This window comes from Dermacentor silvarum, chromosome 9, assembly GCF_013339745.2.
Source record: "Dermacentor silvarum isolate Dsil-2018 chromosome 9, BIME_Dsil_1.4, whole genome shotgun sequence".
Lineage (NCBI taxonomy): Eukaryota > Metazoa > Arthropoda > Arachnida > Ixodida > Ixodidae > Dermacentor > Dermacentor silvarum.
This window is the reverse complement of record NC_051162.1, coordinates 146,131,274-146,153,477: the sequence shown is the minus strand read 5'-3', so window position 1 is coordinate 146,153,477 and position 22,204 is coordinate 146,131,274. Positions and strand designations below refer to the sequence as shown.

The window sequence follows — 22,204 nt, the reverse complement described above, 5'->3', positions numbered from 1 at the left end:
AATTTAGAAGCTATTCTATTTTTCTGAATGCAGATGGCAATAAAATTAAGACTGTGCATATGCACAATCACTGTGAATTGTGGCATTTGTACTGCGATGTTTTGATAAAAATGATCAGTTTGCAAAGCCGTTTGATGCGATTAGGATGAAGTTTATGCAAATTCATATTGGCTTAACTATCATGCTTGCAGCTTTCATATACACGAGTGCTAGAGTTCTCTCAAGTAATCTTTGTAGAGAACTCTATGGGTTTGAAAGACAGCCACTGTTTATATTGCCACAAGGGGACCTCAATTGAATGTTGGCGTTACTCCTGCTTTCTGTTTGTGTTTGTGTCTTTTTGTGTCACTTTGTCTTTTTACCTTTAGTTCTTTGGCTTGAAGCAGCAATGCTGCCCAGTCAAAAAAGACCATTGACTCCAATTGGCTTTTCCAATAGGAATCAACTGAACCCAATTGGAACCGATTGGATATTCCCTAGTTCCAACTGGTTACGATCGAGTCAAAATGAAACCAATTGAGCCCAATTGGACTTGGTTTCAACCAAGTGGGAAATCAGTACATCCATTTGCAATGGTTTCGATTGAGTCAGGGATGCAACCTATTGAGTGCAATTAGACTGGCCAGTTTGAACCAGCTAGGCCCATCTTACATTCCCAACTAGTAATTGGATTACCAATAGGAATAAATTTGCTACAACGTAACCAACTGGAAAATTAATATTTCCAGTGTATGAACCCATTCAAAGTAACTGGAAAGAGTTATAGCTATATATGCATGCAGTACTAAGGCTATAGCAAACCTGTTTCTGACAGCTGGAATCCTATTTAGGTTCGCTTTGTGAGGTATATATGTGTATTGGTATTGCCTGTTGGTGCAATTGGTCATTCCAACCAATTGGTTTCAAAACAATTGGTACCCATTGGGTACAATTGGTCACTCCAACAAAAACCAATTGGTCACGTTCCAGCTGGTCTAATTGGTCTGATTATGTACTAATTTACGATTGGAAATTTTTCCATTGGTACCAATTGGAAATTTCCCAATTGGAGTCAATTGCTTTTTTTTGACAGGGATGTGCAAGCTGGTACCATTAAGACTGAACTGTGCAACCAATGCAGGCAAAAAGCAATGCAGGTGTAGCCCTGGTGTAGCCTTGGTGTAGACCTGGTGTAGCCTTGGTGTAGCCTTGGTGCAGCCCCTGGGTTTGGCACAGTAATCTTGCCTCTCACCCAGATATGCAAGCCACATACACTTTGGCCACCCTACCTGAAACCCAAGAACTATTTTAACACTATAAGCTTTTGTTGTTCTGCATTGTGCCTTCCAGACAGCTATGTTTTCTGCTCATAGACTTTTCTTCACTTGGTCAAGGGATTTGCCAGGAACATATAACCCCAAAGCTTCTTTTATGATTCCTATGAGTCCATCAATAATCGTCCTCAATATGTGCACAACTGGCAGACGTGCATGCTGCACTTTACTGTCTTGGCAATGAACCATTGTCAGAGCACATTATTTTGGGCCCTTGGTGGGAATGTAAATTTAGTTGCCAGACCATCTAAGCCCTACTTAATGAATGATAGCGTTCGTGTCACGGGCTAGCTGGCACATATCAGAGTTGAAACAACGTGAAAGAGTGGGATGAAAGATTGTTGAACTGCCTTGCTTCTTTTCTTTTTCATTGACAACAGGGAACCCCATCGAATGAAAGTCAGCCAGAAGTTCCCCCCGGCAGATGAAGAGGAAGGGTCATACGGTCGGCTCGTTCAAAGTCCACCGACATCCAAGGGTCGCAAACGCAAGAAAGACCCACAGGACGCACGGTCGGAGCCGGGAAAGCCAAGGCGAAAGCTTGGCCCTATGTGGAAGCGTCGAGGGGAGGGTGCTCCCAGGAACCGTGATAGGAACCGCTACTTCTGCAGTGATCCATGTAAGGCACCTTTTCACGGCTGACTTAATGCTTCTGCGCTGTTTGCATTAGGCCAAGGACTTGAAAGTAACTCGTCTGGTTGCGGCCTCTTATCGACGTTTGCAATGGAAGAGACCAGTTTCTCTCATCCTTGCGCGTGCCACTAGAGTTTTCCTACGAGCCACTGGGCTAGACACACTGCTTTAGAGATGCCACATCGTTGTGGACTTGTACGTACGCACCTTTTCCCCTATCATCATTAATGTGTCAGGCTACCCAAACATTGTAGCCAACGGCACGAAGCCATGCCTCCAGGCATCACTGCACTTGCGCAGTTTTGCTTCAGTGCGCAGCTGTGGAAACTGCACTGCCCTCCCTGAAGTCCCACCACGTGTTTGTGTGCCCCGTATTATTTTTGAGGGCGAGTGTACTTTTGGGCTAGTTGGTTTTATATAGTGCTATTTTCCAGCACATAGACGGGACAAAAGTGGCAAGAAAAGATAGACATGATGAAAGTGACAAGGAAGTACAGAGCACTATCGACTTATTGCAGCTGGGTTGATAGCGAGCAGTTGAGTTGAAAACCAGGACTATTTCTTGTCTCTCCTGTTCTCTGATCCTTTCGCTTAAAAGATAGCACTATTTCACAGGGTTTTGAATAATTAGGATCGCTATATAGGTACACTTCTTGCAGAGAAACTGCTTGCTGATTTCCGCTCAGATTTCTAACAGAGGTAGCATGTCAGAGTGAGTTCGATTTGATATCATGTTAGTGTGCATTACTTGCCCGTTTTATTTACAATAAATCTGAAGTTTGCGTTGTTACAAGATGGTTCGAGAGATGACGCCACCATCCCATGCGATGTCTTACATTGACTGAGTGCTCCTTCTGAATTCTCCTCTTCCTCCATCTCCGCAACCCTCCTTCTCTTTTGTGAACTTCGATCATACGAAATACCAAGTTGCATCTGGCCCTCAGGCTTCTCAACACTCCCATCTACACACTCTAGATTCCTATGTCTATGTAGCCACAGCTATTAATTCTTGTACCCCAGGGCTTGATAAATGCAGTTAACCCCCTTTTAACATAACTCTAGTGTTCTATGGAACGCAATAGCATTCAAAGGTCCCTGACTGCTTGTCAGGCTTCCCGGCAACTGCAGAAATCGTTTTTCTCCAACTTTACCTCTGCGCGCAGCTGCCGAGGAGGCGATCGCCATCTGGATGGTGTTTTTGCAAGGAACCAAGCCGGGACATGCAGCTGTATGAATGGTAGAAATGCCAGAAAAGGGGTTAGTGTTTGAGTTGCTGCGTAAGGGAATTATGTTTTCTCGTATATTCAAATTACAATCCGATGCTATCATATCTGTAGGTTGTGGTTAAGTCGTACTTTACGATTTTTCTGGCACACTTTACTTCGAGAAATTCAATTAGTTCACTAACACCTCTGCGCCACGCGGAGGGCCTGCATGGTCGGGGGGGTTCAGGATGATTTTCTCAGCCATGGACGCCGACACTGCCACCGACGCCGGATTATCTGCGACACGGGGATTTTAACGCTATCATGTTAAAACATGCATGGTCTGTGGTGACACCACTAAAGAAACTTTCAGTTTGCTGTAATGGATTGATGGCACCATCTGTCGCCACTATAGTGAAAGGCACACTTCACCATAGGCATAGCTGATGGGGCCAACTGTGTTGTTGCAGAGAAATTACATTTATTTTACTAGCATCACCGCAGGTGATGGCTGCTTTGTATTTATTGTGAACGAAACAGACATGCAATGCATGCTAACATGGTATCAAACTGAATGCACTGTAATACGCTACATCTGTGTGAAATTCCTGTGCAAAACAACCAGCAGTTTAGCTGGAAGAGGTGTACTGAGAACTTAACTAGGTTGTGGGCACCAAAACAGTGTGACTGAAGCTTCTGCAGCTTTTTTGGCAAATTAGTTTTAAAGGGCTCCTGAACCACGCCCTTCTCGAACTTGGTGAAAAAATGCAATGTGTGGATAGCATATGCTGCTGTGAACAGCTAAGCCAAATTTTGCAGTCGCGCATGGAGCGTGGAGCTCGCAAGCGGAGCGTGAAGTCTCATATTTCTCAGACACTCTTCTTCCAAACGAGACCTTCCCCTCAGGCACTTCAAGGGAGCCGGCAGCTGGCGGAGCCCGCCGGCGGCCGGTGGCCTCCGCTTCTTTCTACTGTTACTGTGTATATTTATTGACGCAGTTTAATAAACAGGCTGAAGTAAGCGAAAATCGGTCTTCGAATTTTGATAAGAATTACGCACTTCTGGAAGAAGCAGACTATTGTCTGCTCATGCTCGGCCATGGATACCTGTGTAGGAGTTAAGCTTGGGCCACCCTACTTATCAGTGTCTTAGTCGTTTGATCTCACTTATTTCGATTAGTTTTGAACACTCAACTAGCTTCGAACTACGTAGAACTTAAAGTAAGACCATACGTATGCTTGCCAGCATGCGCTCATTCCTGGCCACTCCTGGCTAGATGCCTTGGCAGACATCGCTTCGTATTGAGCTATTGACAGTGCTATTGGGCACAAGTTGGATGTGGCTACTATTCATTGGTCAAGCTGGTGTAGGACAATGCCGGTCCACATCATGTAGCACGGCGAGACTGGAGCACATGAGGACAAGCACACACTCAAGCCGTGTTATGCACAAAGTAAACGCTTTGCATACTCAATACAGTGGCATGTAGCTGTGGTCTGCTACACAGCGTAGATAATACGGCTGCCGTGGGGTGCCACGACGAGCCCATTCGCTGAGCGTAGTGCGGCTCGCTGAGGACAACTGCGTTTGGCGCTTTGTAAGTACCAAAATTGGAAATGGTGGCGTGTACATCAACATCCAAAATCAAATTCAAACTGTGTGCCATGGTGAAGTTCAGTAGGCGGAGCGTTGTGGTTGCGCCCCGCTCTGCCTTTGCTGTGCAAGGCATTGAAGAAGGAACGGGAGCACCGCGAAGGGGATCAAAGGCAATCTTTAATTGCCAATAACTCCGCTTTTGCTGAATGCGTTTTAAGTACGTTTTGCAGCAATGTATCTTTAAAATAGTCTAGTTTAACTTCAAACGCATTTCTCCACTTTGATAAAAAAAGTGTTTCAGAGCCCCTTTAAAGATAAGCACCCAAACCTTTGATTCTTACCCTCAAATAAATTGTTTCAGCTGGCCCCCTTTCGCTTTCTGCTTGTGACAGTGACATGGGTGGAAAAGCGCTAGTACCCACATCTTGCAAACCAACTGGTAGAGGCCTCATTAAACCACCAAATTCAATGGGAATCTCTCTTGTTAACTTGTCCTTGTGTTCTTTATATGTGGTCATCTTAGTTTACGCTGTTATGTTTTCCCTACGCGAGAGAGAGTTTCAATTAATTTGATGGTTTGAAGGAGTATACTGACATGACATTTGGAACTATTCATATTTTTGCAATAAATGAAGGCCCTGAGCGTTGTAATTTTTAGAAGAAAATGCAGAGGAGCCTCAAAAAATGCTAGACAATTAACTGTACTAGCTTTTTTTACTAACCATTTTTGGTTTTATTCTTCATGAGATATGTGCCATGATGTCGTGACAAAAAGGTGGTCACATTGGAGCAGGACATTGCCATGTTTTTACACTCGCTGCAGCTAGCTCAGCTGTCTGTTTTGCTGCTACATTGCTCTGTGCAAGGAGTGTGGTGTAATGGTTGTGGCAGAGTTAGTGGCATATAAGCGAGAAGAAAGTGTCGTTTTCATCTGAACTTACACAATCTGCAAATAATGTGTACTTTTAACAGCGGAGCTGTTTAAGCCGGCCGTAATGTGTGCCGCCTGCCACTGCGTTGCCTAGCAACCACCTCGCAGAGCGTCGCGCGCTATGATCGGGACAGAGAAAGAGAAAATGAGAGCGAGAGAGAGTGCGCGCGTCGCACGCTATGCTCGGGAGAGACAAAAAGAAAATGTGAGCGAGAGAGAGAGAGAGAGACAAATTGTAGCAGCACCAACGAGGCAACGCGCAGAGGTGCTGCCGACGCCATCCGCGCTTCTCCGTTTCCCCGCATTAGCGCCGAACACTCGCGGTGTCTGTGACTGCAGCAGGGCCTCTGACGGCGGCTCGGCCGAGCTCCCACCAGCTGTGCGCTACTGTGCATGCGCCATGACGTCATCCCGGAGTGTCGTCTGCTGCGCGCCGCCCGTACGCTGTGCATAGCTTTCGCCCCACTTCCCCTGCATGTGCTCGGACTGCAAGTGCTTCGCGAGGCGTTCCCCGATGCCACGGACCATGAGGAAATGCTTATACACTTCGTATAAGTTAGCATCACTTGGCATTACTTCGTATAACGTAGCATCACTTCGTATAGCGAGGACCACCTAGAAACCGATCATCTCCGCTGTGTCTTTAGGCTTGTGCCACTAGTGCAAGCTACCCTGATTTTTTTCTGCTTTTGGGAGTGCGAGCCTGTCCGGGTTGTTGGAACATCATGAAACACATGATTCAGTCACATCTGATAGTGTATCCCAACCAATTTACAGCTTTTTTGCTGATCTCTTAAATATGATAAGCTGGCATAGTGACTTGCCAAGTTATGAACCACCATTTCATCATTGCGGCCAGACCTCCTGTGTTATAGACTGACTGCCAGGGATCATTAATAAAAAAAAAACGGTCATGGAAAACTTGGAAAAAAATTACCGCATTTGAAAATGCTGATGTAGTAGAGCCCTGGAGTAGTGCCGATCCTTTTGTTCTTCTTTTTATGTAACTGTCTTAGATTGCCCAATTTTGCCTTTCCTACACATGGGCGAACTGGTCCAGCGAAGAGTTCATGAAGCTATCTCTTTTGTGTGCCCCAGCTCGAAGCCACGGCCATGTGGTCTTTGGCCCAAAGGTTCCTGGAGCAAACCTGTTCACCCTGGAGGCTCTGCACTCCATCTGCCGGACTGACCTGGACGTGTTGCGCCGCCCTGCCAGCATGCGATCCATTTGTGAGCGCGTCAGCCCACGCCGCTGCTGCACTTCCTGGTCCATCCCACACTTCATCGCACTGCTGCACAACCGGTCTTCGTGCCTGGACATCACAGCAACTGATGTCCAGGAGGTTTGTTTTTTTAAATGGCATTGGCAAGACCCACAACCTCTAGCCTTAGTGGCAAGCCATTGACCTCTTTGGTCGGCTGCTTGCTCTAAAGTTGCATACTCACATTGGTGCCTCATTGGATCTGGCACTCTGCTTAATTAGACTTGCAGTGCAGAAACACTAGACAGACAGGAGCAATGCTTTCCCTGTGCTTTCCCTGGCTTCATTGTCTGTCGGCTTCTTGTGGTTGTAACTAGCAAAAAAAAAAATCAGGCCTTTTGGTTCTCCTTATTTTCTTGCTAATCCGGTAGGTCAGCATCATCTGGGATTGTAATGCAGGTTCTCAAGAGGCTGGAAGCCTGTGCACCACACTACCACAGCATGAAGTTGAGTCACGACTGTGCCTCGGGGGCCCCGCTGTGCCGCGGAGTACCCGGCGAGTGCATCGAGTACAACGCGGTGTACACCATCCTCCACTACTTGGCCGACGTCGACTTCCTCGCTCCGGTTGCCAGCCGGGGGGATGACGACGGTGACGAGTTGATCGACGACTGGGACGGTGGCAGCCAACGAAACGACTCGGCCGTCTGCCCAGTCTGGTCCGGGCAAGCTGGTCCACAAGCCCCACCTGTCCTACACGAGCGTATTCCTGCCCATAGCCCAGAGCACCGCGGCTATGCCCTACTTCAAGGATCTCGAGGAGTACGGCCAACTAGAGGATGACGTAACTGAGGTAACGGCTTGCTTGTAGTTGTCATTGCACACTTGTAATGGACATTCAAGGTGCATTCAAACCCCGGACACTGCCATGCAGTCCTTGGTGTGACAGCACAAGCGTGGCCCATGCACCATGCTCAATGTCGTGTGCTGGAGGTCTCGTGTTCTGCTGCACATGCAAGGGCGAGCTGGAAAGGCTGGTGGCTTGATGCGCATTGTCTTAGTTTGTCTGCTTGTACCACTAACAACAAAAGCTTTCACAACACAGAATTTGATATGAGAAAGAAGCCTGCATACTGCAGTAACTCCTCCAGCTCTGAATTCCTTTACTACAGCAGTTGCAGGCTGCCACAGTGGACACTGCCATCTTCTCAAGGACAACCTTAGTGAAATATGTGCTTCATCTTCATTCACTACACTTTTACCTTTGAAATGCATGCACACGTGCCATCAATTCAGATTCTGGATGGTGCACAATACCTTGCACAAATTACCAAGTGTGAATGTCATGCGATAGCTGAGCGGTGAGTGTGTCAGGTTCCCGAAGCTTCAATCTGAGTTTGAGTGGTAGCGTAAAGTTTTGTGTTTCTTCCTCATAAGGTAGCAAGCATAACCCTGAGGATGAGCATACGGCCTGACAGCAATGCCATGACTATGATGGCGGCATGATGAAGATAGCGTTATGCAAAAGAAAAACAAGTGGATGGATGCATGAACGGATGGACACGGCAAACAAATTTCAAGCTTTTAACTGTTGTTGCAGTGAAATTCAGTTTTGTTTAACTACCAACCCATACCTGTTACCTCTAATTAAAGTGACGGGTTAATTGCTATTGCTTCCCTTGTGGACTGGGCTGTCATGCCCTCATAGTTGCTTGCAAAATAGTACACATGCATACACTGTGGAAGGCAACTATACTGGGTGCTGCAGCTAGCACGGGAGCAAGTTTGAAAAAAAATTAAGAGGCAAAGCCTTTTGTGCAGATGAAACCAACTGTATCAAACCAGCTGTAATTGCAGAAAAAATAGCTGCACAAAAGGTAACACATTAAAAACAATTGAAACTGATGTTTTCAAATATGCTCTGCAAACCTTGCACTCACGTTGTGGCCCTAAAGTTAATCATTCATGAGTTTGTTAATTAGTCAGGGATAATTACTATTTTAATAGGAACAATAAATACTGGAAACTACTCCAGAAGCTCGTTCACAATCTGCAGTTGCATTCATCACTTTTTTGTTAGCTTGATCCAGGTTAGCCCAGATAACTAGTATGGTTTCTTGTTCTGGCCAGGATCGCAAAGGAAAACTAAGAGCATGTTCATTGCGCACAATGCATTAGTAGTGCTGCTTCAGCATTAAGAGTGTGTGTTGCAGCTCAAAGGAGCTGCCACATCTTGCACATAGCCTACCTGAGAAAAGGGCTGCCTCTCTGCAGGTTGTGGGCATGGAACTGGGGCTGAAGCACGCTCTCTTCGACGAGTACCTGCTTCACGACACGGTGTATGTCGCCCTGGCGGGTGTGACGGTGCTGGCGGCCATGTGGGCCTACACGCAGTCGTTCCTGGTGACGGCCGTCACGTGCCTGGCCGTCATCTTCTCCCTGGGCACTGCCTACTTCCTCTACACCACCGTTTTCCGCATCTCCTTCTTCCCCTTCATGAACATTCCTCACCCTCACCATCGCCATAGGTGAGCTAGGACGCTGTGTTACCATTGGTAGGCACTAGATGTGCTTACTTCAAAAGACAGAATGCCAGCACATGTACAGTGTTGCTGTATTAGAATATTTCTACCAACTCTGTTCTGATTAGAAATCAAAAGGATATTACCTCTGGCAGCCAGCCTGTGCGATTGCCATCATTAGCCACCTCTCGGAAATAAAGTCATTTCAACCATAGCAGTTAAAAAAATTGCAGGGGCGTAGCCAGGGGGGCATACTAGGCAGGTGCCCCCCCCCCACCTTTTCTTTGAAATGTTTGTGAATAGGGATACCTAGCATAAAATGACGTTCAACAACACTCGCCTGACCCCCCCCCCCCCTCTTCTGAAAAAAAGTTTCATGGCTACGCCACTGAAATACCATGTTCTCAAATAAAATACTTCAATTCGAAGCAGAAGTTGTTGATCTGAGAATCAGTTGTTTGATATTGTCGAAATCTGTGACGGTGTTGGAGTAGAGTTAGAGGATCGGATTGTTATACTTGGGCTCCTCAGATGAAATCCCTGTCAACGCCACAATATTTTTCAGACTTAAAGTGATGCATGAATTGGAAAAATAAAAAATAAAAGATCTGCCAAGAGCCACTGTGGCTATAGTAATCCAGGTGCAACAATGTTAGCAAAGTCCATAGTTCTTCCAAAAGACACTCCATTGTCAGAACAGTAATTGGCCTCTCTGGATTACTATTTGGCCACTGCCTCCCTCATAAACTTAGAAAAGAGAAAGCAGTCAACAATGGCAGACTATTAGGTGTTATGGTGAGATTAGGAAATTTGCAGGTAAGGGATAGAGTCGGCTAACACGCAAGGCTGTGAAGATCACTGGGAAATTAAGGCAACTTGTCCTGATATCAACATAAATTAGGTTGATGAGACTGGACAATGGTGTGACCACATCTTTTTTTTTTTCTTTCGTGCGTCTGCTGCAGGCATCGGAGCGGACGACGCCTTCATATACTGCAAGACGTGGGGGGCAGCCAAGGCAGAGAAAAACAGCGGCACACTGGTCAAGCTGGTCCGGGACACGCTGCACCACGCCTGTCTCTCCATGCTGGTCACCAGTGTCACCACGGCTGCTGCCTTCTTTGCCAGCTGTGTCAGCAGCATCACCGCTGTCCGCTGCTTCGGGTGCGTTTTCACTGAACGGTGGTGTTAGTCATACTCCAACGTAATGACACCCCATTTCATAACAACATAAGGGAAAAGCATTTATTTCTTCAGATGCTTGGTCCGCATCATTGTTATCTGGGTTTACATTCACAAAGCTTCTCTCATGCGAGATGGTTTCTTGATTGACCAAGCGACTCATCGTAGTGATCAACGTGATAATGATTGGCCATTATTGCGATGATTGTCTCTCTTTAGCAAGCCAGGCAATGGCCAATCGGAAAAACAGCTTGAGTACAAGAATTGTTCTGAATATGGACGCAGATTCATAATTCAAGACTTATCACTATGTAAATGAAGACAGTGACGAGATGAAATTTATCTCCTCTGATATTAGATGGTTACTCAGCAATTTAAATTGGCATACTTATTTGCGTTAAATATGGCTTGCTTGTCCTGTATTTCCTGGCTGGTTATTGCTTTAGATCTACTGCCATTTTGTTTTGGTTTTCTGACCTTTTGCATTGTGGGATTTGCCGAATTTTCTTTAGTTCAGCTTTAAATGATTCCTTAAGTTTGTCTCATTACTTTGTTCTGAAAAACAATGAGCATTCTTTTGTTACACTCATTTTGCTTTTGCCTTCCGAGTTATGCTGCTGCATTACTTTCTTTATTTGTTCTACTTTCATATTTACTTCTTGTTATATTGTTACAATTGCCTTATTTATCCTGTGCCTCATAATGAGGCCTGTAAGGTACCTACATTAATTTGCAAGCATCTGAGCACTGCTTGTGTGTGTTCATCTCTCATGTGCCTTTGTCGTGAGGTTGCGCTGTCTTCATTTATGTGTTATTAAGTCGTGAATCATGTTGCAGTGAGTCACCCAAGCCCAGACACTGTTGAAGAATGCCAAATTGGATTTACAGAGTGAATCCTGCAGAAAGCTGCACAGTGGCAAAATTTATATGTGAGAGGCTATTAGTAGACTCTAGTATGACTCTACAAGCAATTGAACTTGCAGTTTTCTCACCAGGAAAGCTTTGTATCTGGAGAAAAATTTGGCTTGGTCTTGTAACATCCTTTCTGAGGAATTCATGTATGCTTCCTTTGTAGCCCTGCACTGTGCCAAATTTTATTTTCATTGTAGTGTTAGGCTAGTGGGATTGCAGACAAGGTTACGATGGCAGTGCCAAAAAAAGAAAGACAGTGGCATGCATGCAGATGACTTGAATGGAGCCCACAGCTAGCCAAACTCCTTAGAAACGTATGATAGCAATTATGTAGGAATTATTATTATAAAATGCATGTAGAATATATGAACAGAGAAAAATACCAAGAAAAAAATATATATAAACCAAATAAGCTGTGCAGCTTACAAGCAGAAGAAAACGTCTACAGAGTAAAAGGAGCATAATGTCAGAAACATATGTACGCATAGTTACACATAGAAGAGTGTGCATAAGTGTGGTTACAACGCATATTTAAACTATATTACATCTGTAGCTAGTAGTGCGGATGGTAAATATTTCTTATTGTATTTTTTGAACATCAATCTTGTGAAGCAGGCTTTAATATGATAAGCCTTCATCTTGAACTGGACATAAGTTAGGACGATGAGGATTTTGGCATCCCTAACTCAATTGGCAGAGAGGCCTAAGGGCCTGGACAAAGATCAGTGGGTTTGGCATCTTGGAGTATTACAAGCAATGGCTGCTAGGGGTGCATCAAGGCTGACACATTGAAACCAAAACTGGTTTGTTCAAGCTATAACGTTTCCTACAAATGCTATAGTCTACAGGAGCAGCTACACAGTAGTTCAGCCGTCAGTGGGATTGATGGGTAGTACATTGATTTGCCTAACCTTTGTCCTTCTTGCTTTAAATGACTCGGTGACTTGGTAAATTGATGTTCAGCAAAACATTGCCTTATAAATGCAACAGTTCTCAATGATTGCTGTTCTCTAATACGGCAACGCGCAGCCACCACAGTGGCGATGCGGTCGAGACTACTTGCACGACGCTTGTGTGGAGGGTAGAGAGAGAGAGGAGGGAATGAAAGCGAGAGTGATCGACTGAATGTGCTGTGCCATCTATATGGCAACATGATAACTCTGGCAGGCTGCGTGTTTGGGTATAGGCATGGATCCCCACAGTACTATGTACCATTTCTGTTATATACAGCAGGAACTAGCACCCTCTATGTGCCAGTGAAGTATGGATGTGACCAGCCTGGCTACACTGGGGGGCTTTCAGAGTAATAAAACACAACATGTCTGCCTGAAGTACGCTTCACATGTGTGTTCTTGATCGGTGTTAATCGAAGTTACCCAACGCGACCCGTATCACGTATCACGGACACAAGCATAGCATTTCCCATGGTAGCTTAACATCACAGGACCAGTGTTCCTTCAAGTAATTATTTTGGGGAAACTCGACAATTCGAATGCACGCACAACAGTGATTACAATGACTACTGCCTGCTTCCTTCTCCGTCACTCGCAGCCTGTTTGCCGGCACGGCCGTGCTGGCAAGCTTCTTCTTCACGGTGACGTGGCTGCCCGCAGCGCTCATCGTGGCCGAGAAGTGGTGCTCCTCAACGTGCTGCCTCTGTGTGCCGCCATTCGGGGTGTACCTGCCACGGCTCAAGCGCTTCTGGTGTTGCGCACCCGTCTGTGCCGCACTCTGGCGCCTCCATCACAGGTCGGGAAATTCATTGTTAGCAATCTTTCCTTTCAAGTCAGTACTGGTAACATTGCGAGAAAGCCGATGTACTTAATGAGTTTTTAACCACTTTAACAACAGCTTTGCCTTTTTGGAGTCCTTGCAACTTTTTTAGCAATGCAGCTAACGAGTAATTTGCCCCTGGGCAAGGAACGGTGGTCCCCATTTTATCCCAAGGGGGATTATGCGCCTGCATTTGTTGCACTTCTAAAGATATACCGAAGAACTTATTTAATGAGTCATCTGGGTGGCATCGATGCTGCTTTTCTAGTCAAAGCACAAGCTTCAGGTACCATTTTAGAAAATCGGGGTTCGTTCTCACTTTGCACATTCTAACATTTGGCTCGCCACCGCAGTGCGTAACTTAAAGCTACAGTAAAAAAAAAGCAATACTGAAAGCATCTAGGAACAATAAACACATTAAAATAACAATATAAATACTGAACAAGTTATCGCCATCATCACTCTTAGTGTCTTTTCACAATAATTTTCACAATGTTTTGGGCCGCGACATGGTGATTGTCAAAATCAAATTTACCAATGACCGAAACATTATTTACCGAAACATTGTTTCGAGTGCTCTAAAACCATTATTGGTCATGATGAGAGTGTGATCACGACATTGTGAGAAGGAATGCTGCAGATGAGTTAAAATGGCTTGGACCAAATATTGCAAGCACTCTTGAGTCGTGAACTGCAGCTTGCCAACGTCCTCAAAAACAAATTTATACATTCAAGAGAAGATACCATTGGATACCAAGAGAAGGGAAGCACAGTCGAGGATGACAGAAAACTAGGTGGGGTGATGAGGTTAGGAAATTTGCAGGCGCAAGTTGGAATCAGCTGGCGCAAGACAGGGGTAATTGGAGATCACAGGGAGAGGCCTTCGTCCTGCAGTGGACATAAATATAGGCTGATGATGATGATGATGACATTCAATGTATTCTGCCAGTACTAACCCTTGGTGCCTCAACTAGATAACGAATTAACTCGAGAGGGAGATAAGGACTGTGCAGTGAGCAATTGAATTGAAAATGATAGGCGCAATGGTAAGAGGGAGAATGATCGTAGTATGGATTCTAGAGCGAACAGATGTCGCCAGTACACTGAGAACAAGCGGAGCTGTGCAGGTGATATAATGCTTAGATATCAGATATAATGCTTAGAAAGAGAAAGGTTGCCGAGGGAAGGGAAATGTGGTTGAGGATGCCAGAGGATTAGACGTGGCGATTGTGGTGATCATTGATGGTGCTGCATCAGCAGAGCATGCCGTTGCCTCTCCTGTATCATGCAGCATGGGATACGAGGCTGACAGTTCAATTTGGCCAGTCGAGGTGGCTGACCACTTCCTAATAAATGTTTCTTGTAACTCGTAACAACTGGCAAACGAAGATGGGATGATAAGATTAGGAAATTTGCAGGCGTAGTCAGCTAACACATGGCAGGGGCAGTTAGAAATCTCTCTCTGGGTGGGGCCTTTGTCCTACAAATTAGCTGAGGATTTTAATGATACAAACTGCTGGTTTACCACCTGGCACTTCACACAACAGTTCCTGCTTGTGCTTTGCATGGTCTGACACCAGAAGTTGGTTAAGGTTCACTTTAAATGTTCCAAACAGGGCAAACAAAACAAGTACGAGAGAAACACTAAATGTCTGTCTTAGCATCAGCATTACCTTAGCTGAACTGCCTCATTACACTTAGCGATGCATCACAAATCATGGGATTGCATACAGGTAGTGTTATTGTTTTTAATGTGCTAGCCACTTGACCAAGTAGTAGCCGAAGCATACAACATAAGAATTAGGGACGGGAAATGCATAAGTCAACAGTCGGTAATCCTTTCATTTAAAGAATTTGAACATTTGAATTATGTAATATACTTTTTCGCTTCAAATTTTGCAGCAAGGCTATCATTGTGATTAGACATACTTAGATGCAAAAATCCAGGCACTTAAGCATAAACAAAATGTGCCTAAACATACACATCTGTCTGATAAACCGAATGCACCTGTGTGTGACCACTCCGACGCATTATGGGGGGGGGGGGGGGGGGGGGGAAGGGTAGAGCTGATGATAATGGATGTGCCTGGGGATGAATTTGGTACATCATGGGAAATTATGTCAATTTCAGTAATTGCCTGCCTGGGTCTGTTTTGCGGCTATATACAGGCGCAGCGAGAGAACTACTCTGTGTCTCATGTATAAACATTGTAAAACATGTTGACAGAATTTGAAAGTTCTAGGTCAAATGAGAGAGTCATCAGAAAATATTTATATTCTACTGACTGCAGTGCGCTCAACGCTTGCTTAAAGTTTCAGACACTTTGTCGTGAAATAACCTGTAAGAATGGGAATTTTGAAGGACAAGAGTGTGTGCTTATGTGTGAACTGACAATTTGTGCAAAAATGTATTCGTGCTCATTTGGAATGATAATATTACTCCTGCAATTACGAAGCTGTTTGAAACATCTGATAAAAATCAGAGGTATTCCATTCATTTTTTGATAAGCTCTGCTCAAAATCAGAAGTCTTTCAGGACCAAGAAATGCAATCTTGGCCGGTATAACATAAAACTATTCCAATCTGTTTTTAGCCCAAATTGGCCTTTAGCCCTCTATGATAGGTCAAAATGGATCGGGCTGGTCCGAACAATTCTGACCTATCACGGAAGGCTAATGGCTGATTTGGACTAAAAACAGATTGGAATAGTTCTACGTTATATACCGGCCCTTGTTGTAAAAGTTTAGTGTGAACAAAGCAGTGGTAAGGTGCAAAATCTTCTTGCATAGTTGCTAGAATAAACATGAAGGTTAGCAGTATTTCATTGCAAGACATGGATGCACAAAAGCACAGGGGCACAAAACACATAAAGTGCATACCCTCATGTTTGTAAAGGCCTTCAGTGTCCATGTTAAAGGAACACTGAACTGTGAAATGGACACTGTTGATACAGTACCACTTAGTACGATTTCTTGGCACCGACATTCGTGATCAAGAACACAAAGAATGACCTGTACAGTTACGCTTCTTTTTTACCGGTTGATACGTTCCCGGAAAGTACGATCTTTCGTCGCCATCGTTCAGTACATTGCCAAAACTGCTATTGTACGACACATTTTCCAGCTGCTAGATCCCGTGTAAACAAGAAAAGGCACCAGGTGCACGCAATCGAGAACAGCAGCGGTCCTGATCCATACCAGCTTCCCCGTGTTATTTTTCTGTGACTTCGTCTCATACATTTTCCTGGATAGTACATTCTTTCAAATTCAGTTTGAATTGCACTTCAGTTTGAGCTGGCGGCTGAAGAGCTAAAGGAGCTTTCTGCTTCGGTCCAGGCAATTTCATTGCAGCATCGTCGTAAACCATCCCATCCTCGTCGCCAATGTGGTGTTTTCGAAGGTGGGAGTCAGACTCCAGCCGTCCCGATGTACAGAAGCCGTTTGTTCAACACATACAACCATATATATAACGAAGAACAGAAGCACCCCCTGGGGAATAAAGAATCCAAATGAATAACGAAACTGAATACAACAATTCTTTCTCACTTTCTTTTTGTTTTGTTTTTATCAGGACATACGAATGAGGTTCTACTGTATTTTCTCCTATTCGGGCTCTTGTAACACAGTCAAAGTTCTTGAAACATGCCAAGTTCAGTCGTTGGCCCGTTTAGAATACAATGTAGTCTATCTCTTTACCAATAAAAACATTATCTAGGCCCAAGCAGCCACCATGAAAAATTTATATCACTGCGAGCAGGTTTTGGAACCTTAAGCCAGTGCCACCAACTATCTTTTATTTTTGCATCTTCTCTGGCTTACTAGCCTCTTCTTACAGTAAGAGTGACTTTTTGTGGTATTGTAGAAGGCGTAATTTACTAATACAGCTCAACCTAATTTTCTTTTTAATGTCTCTTTGAACACAAATCTGTTGGATTTCTAAAAATAGATTCAAGCTTGCTGACAGGTTATGTAACTGGTTAGAGGTGACAAGTTGGTAGGACTTAGCATCTGAAACTAACAGAGGGGCTGTGATTCAATCTTGGTGACAGGTTATGTAACTGGTTAGGTGACTAGTTGGTAGGACTTAGCATGGGAAACTAACACTGGGGCTGTGAGATATGCTGTGCTGGAGGTGCTTTGGAATGATTTTGACCGCCTTGGTTTCTTCAGCGTGCACACAAAGCTGACTGCACCAGTGTTTTGTGTGACGCCGCTACTACAGCTGAGACTCGAAATCGCAGCTTCGTGCTCCACAGTATAATCCACCATGGTGTCTCAATGGCTAAGGTGTTCTGCTTCCGAGGTTGCAGGAGCAGTTCTTGGTTGCCACAGCTGCATTATAATGAGAGCATAATGCAAGAATGCCTGGTATTGAGAACACTGTAGTGTTCTTACACGAGGTTGAGAGCTTTGTGTGCACATTAGAAAAAGTCTCTGATGGTGAACTATTCTAAAGATCATGCGTGATTTTCAACTGCATTTAAACGAAAATTGCATAGTACATACACAACAAGCAAGAGGAATAAGGGAATTCAAAGGGCTTGATTTTTTATTATATAGTCACAACCATACAAATAAACGGACAATGAAGCCCTTGTCTGTTTCGTTGTGTGTTTCAGACAATGAAACACAATTTGAAATGCAATGAACAATCTGAAACACAATGAAACATTGTCTCTTTCAGACAGTGAATGAAGCCATGGTCTGTTTCAGCTGGCTTCAGTGTCTGTTTCTTCGTATGGTTGTGTATAGTATGCAGCCAAAACTAAATAGAAGCAGAACGTAATTTTCACAATTATTTTTTTAAGGGAAGGTCACTTTAGAGCACTCCACTATACTGTCTTTCATAGCCCCCGGGTTATTAAAGATGTTCAACGTGCTACAGAGGAATAAAAGACTAAGCTTGGTAAGGTCCATAAATTATAGTTCTGTGATGCTGAAAATTTTAGTCTTATTACCATATGTGGAGGGTTGGTAAGTAAATAAAGGCAAATAAAGTAAAGGTGAGTGGTGTAACGACGTCATCTTGAAGTTCCTGCACTAGCTGCCCATGACATTGATGATTTGGATAGCATCTGCTCAAGGCTAATTAACATTTTACCGATAATGAAGTGATTATATTGTATTCTGAGGGGATTGGACTTAACGTAGCGAGTTTTGAGAACTGTCTCTGCACTGAAACTGGCCAAGTATGGAAAATACTTTGAAATTTCTGAAATAACACTGACATATCGGTGTTGCGGTTCTTGTGCAAATTGGAGAAGGCAAACTTTGTCCTTTATTTTCTCCACCGATAATCAAGCCTATCCCACCAAATATCTGAAAACAGTCTTCATGATACACTTATAAATAATTAATACGGCGACTGGTGATTGGCTAGTGATTCAATATAGTGAATATATGCAAGTTTTCTTCTTGACTCTGGATGCAGCTTTGCAGAAGCGGCACGTGTCTTCTACGACAAACTCCTCCCGTGCATCGTGATTCGGCTGAGGTGGTTCTGGCTTTTATCACTGACCCTGGTGGCCGCTGGTGGGGCGGTGGCTATCTTTGTCCACCCACGCCTGCGTCTGCCCGAGTCGCCCGAGTTTCAAGTTCTGAGTGCCAGCCACCTGTTCGAGCGCTATGACCTTGACCTGAAGGAGCGCTTCTGGTTCGAGAAGGCACGGAGCAGGGTAAATTATTATCCGCAAGTTTCTTGTGTCCTTAACAGTAGTCCTAAAACATTTATTGCAGCAGCAGTTTAGGGCAAGATGGTACTTTTTAGTTGTGGCAGATAGTACACCATTGCTGATAGGCAGACAAAGAGCAGCAAAATGCAGTGGGGAATGCAAAGCACAGCTTTTACATATATATATATATATATTGTTAGTTGCAGACTAACGTTAGTTCTGCCAATGTATATAGGAACAGATCTAGGCAGCAACACTTTGTGAAATCCTACATGTGCATGACATTTTGTACAGTGCAGAGATCACTGTCATGTTAATACACTGCCCCCTCCCCTATACAACTCCAACATCTCTGAAGACTAGGCATATGCCCTAAAAATTGTAATGCACCATCCCAGTCTTGAGAGTTGGTGACTGTGGCTGAAGATATCAGCCACAGTCTAAAGAAAGGGTATCTCGAACTGTTCACATGAAGCTAGTAAAGAGGGGCATTGCTGTGAACTATATCAGGGCCACCCTTTGAAGGTTGTGTGAGCACCAAAATGGCACCGAGTACATAGCAACTCAAATTCAGAGGCTCACAAGAGCAGGCAATTTGAGCTCAAACAGCAGGTTATCAAAGGATTCTGCTCATCACATCACCTGAATGCAGGATCCATTCCATCGACTGCCTATCCGCATCATCTGGGGCGTGCTTCCTGTGGACACGGGCGATTACCTCGACCCTTCCAACAAAGGTTCCGTGGTGTTCGACCCCGCGTTCGATGTTGCGGACCCAGCGTCGCAAGAGTGGTTGCTATCCTTCTGCAAGCGGCTACGGGCACAAAGCTTCCATCGTTCGGCACTGGGCGTCCTCTTCTCGGGCTGTTTTATCGAGACACTCAAGTCTTGGATGGAGAGGCGGTGTGTCGACAGTTTCAAGCAGGTGCGTGCAGCGACTTTTTTTTTCCTCTAATGCAACAACATTTATCGTGATATTGCGTCACGCAGTCGAAACCACCTACAACAATGTTCAAGTGCCAAGAAAATCACAATGTTATAACAGGGTTGCCGTGGCTCAATCACGCTATTCACACTTCTGAAAGCAGGCAGACATCAAAGAAAGAAAACAAGCATGCCACAGCAATCCCACTCAAAGCAACATTTTCACACTGAAATGCATGACTTACGAAGACTCAGCCGTGCGATTTTCTGGAAATTGCTACCCGCTAGTTTGTGTTTTCCCAAAGAGCACATCTGTAGTCAACTGTCTAGAAGCAGCTGGCATGAACATGCATTGAACTTAATTGGTCTGCAGATGGACGTTCTGTCATTGACGACCATGGCAGAGCCATTATAAAACTTGACGGCAACATAAGGATTCAGTACAAGCTCCACCCACAAAACCGCACGGTGCCTGCCCTTATTTTCTCTGTGCTCCAAAACATAGTTCCCGAAGGATGCTGATAGTGAAAGGTCACCTTTGCCGTGTTGTCACAGAAATGCGTAAATGTAATTGTCTGGCACATCTCCACTAATTCTCTTTGAGTTCGACAGTGGAGTATTTTCTGGTGCATCCTTAGGTCACCAACTAGTACACCTTAGCGAAAATTCCAATTCACATTTGTGTTAGTCTAATAAGTTTTTGTATTTTACGTATAAGATATTTGTTAGTTTGATAGAAGTTTATAGTATTTGTCCAGTACAGTTGCTTATTAGTTTCCTGTCTCTCCAAGAGTAATTTGAACTGGGTACATATTAGTAGTAATCTATATAGGTAACTGGTATTAGTGCCATGGTGCTTGCTAGGAGACTAATAGAAATATATATGTATTAGGCCCACCATCAATTAGGACTGTTAGAGATAAAGCTTCCTGTCCTGGTAAGTTGTAGTAGCAGACTAAGTTCATGCATGTTTGTGTTGGAATTGGTACTAAATGTTGGTTGGTTCCAATCAATAATGGGTGGTAACTGGTCGAGTAGTGGTGTGAAATTACAAAATCATGAATAATAATAATATAGTAATAATTAATAATAATAATAGTAAAATATAAATTGAGTGCTCAAATAATATATCTTTGTAGTTTGCTATATAACTGCTGGACCTGTCACATTGGTCTTCACTTATTCACTCACAGGCCAACCGTTTTCCCTGCTGCGAGTCCTCCCACTTCCCATACCCGAGGGACGTCTTCAGCCTCTGCCTGCGGCGGGCCATCGCAAGCTTGCACCAGTCTCCCGGCTACTACTTCGTCCCCGGCATGGCGGGACCGCGCTTCTTACGCAACGGCACAGTACGGGCAATCGTGCTCGAGTACGACAGCGTCTACTCTTACTCCCACTCACACCACGACATGGGCAACTTCTGGAACCGCGTCGAAAGCTGGATTGAGCAGGAAATGAAGTCCGCGCCACCGGGACTTCGCAACGGGTGGTTCAGCAGCGACCTCGAGTTCTACGACCTCCAGAGCAGCCTGGCAGAAGGCACGCTGGTCGCCATGGGCGTCGCGGTGGGTGTGTCGTTTGTGGCCCTGCTGGTGACCACACTGAACCTCCTCGTGAGCGTGTACGCCATCGTCACGATTGCGTGTGTCATCTGCACGACGGTGGGTGCGCTGGTGCTCATGGGGTGGCGGCTCAATGTGCTGGAGAGCATCACAGTGTCAGTGGCCATTGGCCTGGCCGTTGACTACACGATACACTACGGTGTGGCCTATCGTCTGTCAGCGCAGGTAAGCATGTGTGCAGTGCTTAACGGTACATCTATGCTTAACATGCATCGTTTGGTGCACAGGTAGGTTACTCAAGAGCACAGTCTGATACCGAAAATGAAAGGTGGTCAAAAACAAATTTTCACGCCTAATAATCCGCGCTTACTAACTGTGCAAGTAACCACATGCAACAACATTCTAATCTTCATAAAAGCAACCCAGAATGATTGTCAGCACAAAGCAAGGCTCTGAAGAAGCTTCAGAGGTTTTGCCAAACTAGTGTGGTGAATACCATTTTACAGCGTTGAATGTTGTTGCATGTTGAACCTGCAGTGCAGAGCATCTTCTGTTATCCTTTCTTTTGACTTGTGATCGCAAATTATACCTAATGTTTATGGTGTTTGTGAAAGTCATGTCTGAAGCCTTTCTGTGTGTCATGTGTGTCTCCGAGATGTGCACTCATTCAGCATTTTACTCGTGATAGCAAGTTAACACAGGGGCTTGCACTTATTCATGTCATCTTGTTTGAAGCTTTTTGCGTGTCATATGTCTAAGCACACGAAAAGCAAAACAA

General features: G+C 44.6%; 1 protein-coding gene across 1 annotated transcript in view; it reads left to right on the top strand.

Moving 5' to 3' along the window:
* The window catches only part of LOC119464500 (protein dispatched homolog 1-like), a 116,221-nt gene that overhangs the window by 3,368 nt on the left and 90,649 nt on the right, over window positions 1-22,204 (top strand). The window contains 11 exon segments of the mRNA XM_049655829.1: window positions 1,694-1,932; window positions 6,777-7,021; window positions 7,340-7,507; window positions 7,596-7,733; window positions 9,155-9,385; window positions 9,387-9,408; window positions 10,368-10,566; window positions 13,048-13,245; window positions 18,700-18,943; window positions 19,593-19,865; window positions 21,058-21,651. Coding sequence (XP_049511786.1) covers window positions 1,707-1,932; window positions 6,777-7,021; window positions 7,340-7,507; window positions 7,596-7,733; window positions 9,155-9,385; window positions 9,387-9,408; window positions 10,368-10,566; window positions 13,048-13,245; window positions 18,700-18,943; window positions 19,593-19,865; window positions 21,058-21,651 — 2,538 coding nt within the window. The 5' untranslated portion in view covers window positions 1,694-1,706.